Consider the following 6,883-nt stretch of genomic DNA (forward strand, 5'->3'; position numbering starts at 1 on the left):
GTACCCAGGGACCCCTCTTGGCCAGCCCAGGTAGCTCCAGACATTAGTCCCTGCGTACAGGAGTTCCAACCCCAGCAGTCCCAGGGGATTCCTCCCTGCGCACTCCTGGCCAGAGTGGTAAAAAGTTACCGGACCCACCCCCATTTCCCGGCTCTGGAGCCCTCTTTCCGAGCCCCTGCCCCAGCCTTGCTGTCCTAGTGAGGGCATCCCCAGTCTGGGGCCATCCTGGGTCCCTGGGGCTAAGGCAGTCCACCTTCCATCAATATAAAGGCTCTTTGGGGGGTGGCGTGGCCAGGCTCTCCATTGCAGGGCTGGAGCAGATCCAAACATCGACCTTGAAGGCGAATTCATTCCTGAAGGGCACGGGATGCAGGCCCCTGCGGCAGGATCTGCCAGTGGAGCGAGCAGGGAGCCTGTCTGCAGGAAGGGTCTCCTGGGTGAGGGAGGCGCGGCTCCCTTTAGCTCTCTGTGGGACTGGCTACCCCAGCTCCGGGCTCCCTCCCAAGCCACTGCTGGCAGGGTCAGCTCCAGGCCGGAATCCCCTGTCTGGGCTCAGCACCTCTGGACAGGCTCCCTTCAAATTTCAGTCCCTGCCCGGCTGTAGACAAGGTTACTGACGCGAAAGCCGGTGGCAGTCGTCTGATGGCCAGAGGCAAAGCCCGGCATGGGGCCAGGGGTCTGGGGACTCTGCGTGGGCACCATCGTTGGCCTCCCGAAGGGAAAGTCGCCCGCCAGGCCCCCGGGGAAGGCTCCTAGGCTGCCGGCCAGGGCGCCCATGGCGGAGGAGAAGCTGGAGAAACAGGCTGCAGCCTCGGGCGCGGGCGGGGACGGCGAGGCCTGCAGGTCGGGGGAGGTTGTGCCCTGGGGCTCCAGCGCAGGCGCGGGGTCTCCCCCTGGGTCCCTGGCTCCTGAGGGGGCGGCGGCACTTGCCTCCCCTCTCCTCTTCCTCTTCCTCCGGAAGTTCCCATTGTCGAACATCTTCTCGCAGTTTGGGTCCAGGGTCCAGTAATTGCCTTTGCCTGCAGGGGAAGAGAGCGCCCACGTTTACGTGTCTGGAGATGGACGGCTTGCCCTTCCAGGGGGTCAAGATCTCTATTCTCCGTTCCAAACCTCGAAGTGGCACTTTGAACCTCCACAGCCCACTGGAATAATTTAGATATTCCAGAAAGGAAGAAGCAGACACCGTCCCCCCCCCCCCACCCCTACCCCGAGAAATGCTCGGCGGGAGAGAAGGCTTGCGAGATGCTGAATCTTCTTGACTCTACCACCAGGTCAGGGCTGACCATATATCCAGCCTAAACCAGAGCGCTTTCCGAAGGGACGCGACATTTGTTTTGTCAATTTAGGGCTTATGCATTGTCTTCCGCATTTTACAGGCGACTGCACTGAGGCTCAGAGGAGTTAAGTAACCACCAAGGTCACCAGCTGGCTAACAGTCCTGCTTCTTTCTCCTAAGGAGCGCACAGAAATTTAGAAAAAAGCACAGGACTGGAAATCTGCGAGGCTGTGGGTTCTAGGGCCATCTGGCAGCCTGTCCATACCCAAGACATCTCTCCTTTCCCCTCTCTCCACTGTGCGAGGAGGACTGAGGTTTTCCTAGGTCTCTCCCACCCCTAAGTGCCAACTGCCCAGCGGCGGGAAGCCGCAGAGTTCTGCACCTGGCGCGCCACTCTTACCTGGGTCGTTCTCGTCGCGGGGCACCTTCTTGAAGCAGTCGTTGAGCGACAGGTTGTGGCGGATAGAGTTCTGCCAGCCCGCCTTGCTCCGTTTGTAGAAAGGGAAGTTGCTGGCCACGTACTGGTAGATCTGGCTGAGCGTCAGCTTCCGTAGTGGCGCACTCTGGATGGCCATGGCGATGAGCGCTGAGTAGGAGTAGGGCGGCCGCACCAGCCTCAGTAGCTCCTGTTGGCCCGAGAGGCTCAGCCACGCGAGGTCGGCTCCCGCCAGGCCGCCCGCGGCGCCGAGGAGCGGGCTCGGGGCTGCGTAGCCCGGGGCCGCATACGGTGGTGCGGGTCCAGGGCCCGACGCGTAGGGCGCAGGGCTGAGCGCGGGCGCATTCACCCACAGGCGCGGGCCACCGCCTGCGGTTCCCAGGTCACCGCGCGCATAGCCCGGGGGGTGCGCTGCGGTGGCCCGGGCCTGGCCGCGCGGGTTCGAGCAGGCGCCCAGTCCGTCGCAGTAAGAGGCCATGTCCAGCCTCTCCCGGGCCTGGACTGGCGGTTCGGCACCGAAACTCATGGGTGCTCCATCCAGCAACAGCGCCAGGTGCTGTCAGCCCCGCCCCGCCCCCCCGCTTTTAAATGCCGTCGGGCCTGAGCCCTGAGTGAGTGTCGGTGGCAAGTTTCGTCCCCAGCCAGCTTTGGAGGGGCGAATCCACGTCTCCGCCCCGGGGTCAGCTTTCTGCCCCGCCCTGGTCCTGACGCGACCCCGACGCGCCGCCCCTGTGATTCCACCTCCCAGTGCAGCGGGGTCTCAGGCCAGACTCAGGGCTTTTAGCTCAGGGATCCTGGGTCCCCGGGAATCTAGCAGATCCCGACTTCCTCTGGCTTCTAGGGCCGCCAGCCCCGGTCTCCGGAGCCGCTGTGGTTTGGCTTAGGATCTCCTTCCAATTCGATGCCCCCTTGCTTTCTCTGGGGAATCCCTGCTCCCCCCAAATCACTCCCTTGGGGGCCCCACCCAGCAGGCAACAAAAAGCGGTCGCATTGCGCAAAAGATCAGGGTGAAGTCCATGGGCGTTATAGGGCCGGACCACACGGGGAGGTGGCTCTGTGGAGATCGGCGTGGACAGAGTCGCTGGCGTACCGAATCCGGGGCCATAAACCCGCAAAGACCGCGAACTTACAAGCTTACCAAGGCCCTAAAACCCTAGCACAGGTCGGGATCCCTTACCGTCGGAGCTTTTTCCAAGGTCTGGGAGTCTGGGACCTGCCAGGCTTGTTCCCGCTATGGCCTGTGTCCAGGGAGCACTAAAAGAGAGAGGGAGAGGGAGAGGGAGAAGGACAGGGGAGAGGGAGAAGGACAGGGGGAGAGGGAGGAGGACATCTCTCTGCAGGTCAGGCCCTTCCTCTGCCTGGGGTTGCTTCAGCAGCAGTTCTCAGGCGTCCCAGCTGCTTGGCTCCCAAGGTGCTAGGCTGTTGGCTTCTCTGCTCCCCCAGGTCTCTTACTCTCCAGCTCTGGGGCTAACCAGGTCTCTGTTCCAGGTAGCAGAGGCTCTGAGGCAAACAAGGCAGAGGCTGAAAGCCTGGCTGTCTCTTGGTCAATCTGGGACGAGTCCTGGCCTCAGGAATTCAGAGTTTGAGCCTACTAAGCAGAGGCAAAAATTCTCACCTGGAGATGGGAGATAAAGAGATGAATCCCATTCCTGCAAAATTCATTGCCCACAGTGTTAGAGGCAAACTTGCTGAAACTGGGTTGCCCTGGGCAATTCTTATTCTTCATGGGACTAAGGATTGTCCCAACAAACTAATTTCAATAGATTTTAAACCCATAGGTCTGACTCTCCCTGAGTTTTGCAAAAGAGGGGGCTGGTGGGTTGGGGCTGGTGAGTAGATAGAGAGAGCCTGGCTTTGGAATTCAGGGGGCCAGTGTGAATCAGGCATTCACTGGTGGTGTAGCCTTAGGCTTCAGGAACAAGCGTTGTGTGAAAACCCTTTATTTATTTATTTGGAGACAGGGTCTCACTCTGTGGCCCAGCTGACCTTTACCTTGTGATCCTCCTGCCTCAGCTTCCCAAGTAGCTGAAAGGACAGGGCTCTGAAGCAACCAATTGATGAGACAATCTAGCAAATGACAGGAGAAAGGGAGAGTCCCTCTATTGCAGGGTTGATCCCCTGTTTAAAAGTCCCTTGGGAAATGGCAGATAGACTGAAGACAGTTCCCAGCCCATGGTGGGAAAGAAATGCCCAGAACCGTTCGGTCAAACAGTACATCCTTGCTTTGTTCCCCTCTCCAGAGGTTTCTAATTGTTGCCAATGGACGGCCAGTGTGAGGTTCTGAGATGTCTTTCAGAGACCCCCCCATCACTGCAGGGACAGGTGCAGAGGGAATGAGAGCGCTCAGGAAGACTTGACACTTCCCTGGCTTCATAGGTGGGATCATTCTGTTGTTGCCTTTGTAAAAACAGCAGCCAGTGCCACCTGCCACTTGCCTCTCAGTTTGGTATTACTAGGGTGTCCTCACTGTTGTAACCTGCTGCCATTCTGTGCATACAAGAGGAGATTTTTTAGTAACCACCCCTTGAAGGAAGTGCTTTTCCATCTGGAAATGTGATTGCAGGCATGACTCAGGGTTGCTCTTTAGGCCCCCCCCTCCAGGCTTTAGTGCAGGTAAATATCCACCTTCTCCCATAGGTAGTCCTTCCCTGAGTGGACCATGGATCTGAGATGGCTCCCCACACTCTGGAACTGGGAAATATCTGCAGAATAGGAGGCATTTTTTCAAGAGATTTGCTTTGTGAGGATGGGACATCACAGGAGTGGCACAGCTCTGCCCTCATGGGTGGCTGCTCTCAAACCTGCAAGAACTCAACTGGCCTTCCCTTCCTTCCAACAGCTGATGTCAAGTGCCTGGTAGGAAAACTGCTGCCTCTGTGGGGGTTTTGATTATGCAAGTCTTTGAATTTAAAGGACAGCTGTCTTGCTGCAGTGACACAATGATTTGAGAGGAAGGTTTTATTTTATCTGCAGTTAACTACAACAGTGTTAGAGTGCATCATTGTTAAAAAGTTATAGTCAACCAAGCAACCTGGTGTTGGCTTATAAACATACACACAGCAGAGGAAAGAATAGAGAGCCTGGAAGTGAACCCCCATGTCCACAGCTGCTGATTTTGACAAAGGATGCTAAGAGCACAGTTTGGAAGGACAGCCTTTGGAATAAATGGAGCTGGGAACACTGTGAAGAAGAAGAAAGCTAGGCCTCTCTTTCTCACCAGTGACAAAAATCAACTCAACATGAATAGGAAGCTTGAATGTAAGATCCCCTAACAGTGATCCTACTAGAAGAAAGTAGAGGGCAAATGCTTCAGGACATGGAAATGGAGAAGGATTTTTTTGACAAGATCCCCAAAATATAGGAAATGAAGACAAAAAATAGACAAATGGGATTTCATCAAACTAAACAGTTTCTGTACAGCAAAGGAAACAACCCACAGAGTGAAGAGGCACCCAGAGGATGGAAAAAAATATTTGCAAGCTATACATCTGACAAGGAATTGATACCCAGATGATATAAGGAACCTCAAAAATTCAACAGTCGAAGAATAATACACAAAAACCCCCAAAATAAAACATTGAATAATAGGTAATAGACCTAAGTAGATTTTTTTTTCAAAAGAAGACATATAGGTATATGGAAAAGCCAACAGGTATATGAAAAAAAATGCTCAGTGTCACTAGTCATCAGAGAAATGCAAATCAAAACCACGGTGAGATATCACTCACTCCAGGCTGTTATCAAAAATCAAAATAAAGCAAGTGCTGGTGAGGAGGTAGCTAAGAGTCCTGCACCATGTTGATAAGAATGTTTATTATAGCCATTATGGGAAAAAACCCACTCCTGTGTGCATATCTAGAGAAATGAAATTAGCATGTCAGAGGCCTGTTCCTTCATGTTCACTGCAGCATTCTTCACAAGAAATGGAAACCACTGAGCCATCTATCAGCTGGCAAATGGAGAAAGAGAAGGTGGCACACACACACGGTGGATATTGGGAATATTTTCAGTTTCAAAAGTGAAACCCTGTCATTTGTGACAACATGGATAGAAATGAAGATCAATAAGTTAAATGAAATGAGCCAGGCACATAAACATAAGTATGTGGTCTCATGTGGAGATCAAAAAAGTTGATCTCATGGAGGTTAAGAGTAGAAGGGTGGTTACTAAGGGCTGGGGAGGGCAGGGGAGGGAGGGTGGGGACAGGTTGACCTAGGGACTAAGGTGAGTGAAGAGAAAGAACTCGCGTGTGCTGTTCACAGCAAGGTGACTGTAGACAGCTCTGAGTACTGTACATCAAAAAGCCAAGGAAAGGATCTTAATGTTTTCACTGTAAAGAAGTGGCAAATGTTTGAGAAGATAGAGGTTTCATCTGATAAAGTGTATTTATATATACTTGTATTGAAATGTCACATGGGACCCCATTAATACATAAAAATTTGTGTTTTCCTGTATCAAATAGCCATAAGTTTGATTTTAAAAAATTCTCCAGAAAGAGAAACTGCACTGTGAAAATTAAATAAGAATTTTAAGAATAGGTTGGATCACCTCTTGAAAGGAAAGGAATCCAAAGAAGGTGGCAGTTTTTTATAAATTCTCTCTAATTTTCACAGAACTTCTTTTGTTAATACTGAACTCTTTAACACTTGTAGGTTAAGAAAAAAAAAAAAAAAAGAAAAGAAAAACAACCATGAATTTTCATGTAATTTCCCTCAATTTGACTTCATAACAATCTTTTCCATTTGTGCCAAGCCCAAGTGCCTGTATTTTTATCACTCTCCTTTGCTTTCCGAGCCCAGTGCCCATCTTCCCCTGTAATAGTTTCCCTATCTTTCAATAGACTGGACTCAAAATGACTTTCAGTAGATAGAATACAGTGATTTGGGGGGAAAATGTTTCAACACTTGAGTCACTCTTAGATGGAACTCTGATGAGAATTTTTCAAAGAGTAATAAAAAAAAATTGCAGGGAGAAGAAATAACAAGGAAAAAGATTGAGGCCTGCCAGGATTCCTGCTGGGTTTCTCTGAACAGAACAGCCTCCCTGGCCTCTCTGAACCTCTGGCTGCTACTCTTCTTGATTCTTAAAAATGACCTGCTGCCCACCTAGAGGACGGACCTCCAGGACGGGCCTTCCATCAACAGGCTCCCAGCCCGGCTGCAGCTGTGCCC

At 52.3% G+C, this 6,883-nt stretch overlaps 1 protein-coding gene across 1 annotated transcript; it reads right to left on the minus strand.

The window, feature by feature from the left end:
* Positions 1-321: 321 nt before the first annotated feature.
* Foxi2 (forkhead box I2) lies at positions 322-2,190 on the minus strand. The gene is made up of 2 exons (XM_027930220.3): positions 1,677-2,190; positions 322-1,019 (listed from the first exon to the last, which is right to left on the minus strand). The coding sequence occupies exons 1-2, from the start codon at positions 2,188-2,190 to the stop codon at positions 577-579; spliced, it is 957 nt and encodes a 318-aa protein (XP_027786021.2). The 3' UTR covers positions 322-576.
* Positions 2,191-6,883: the final 4,693 nt, after the last annotated feature.

This window comes from Marmota flaviventris, chromosome 4, assembly GCF_047511675.1.
Source record: "Marmota flaviventris isolate mMarFla1 chromosome 4, mMarFla1.hap1, whole genome shotgun sequence".
Classification (NCBI taxonomy): Eukaryota; Metazoa; Chordata; class Mammalia; order Rodentia; family Sciuridae; genus Marmota; species Marmota flaviventris.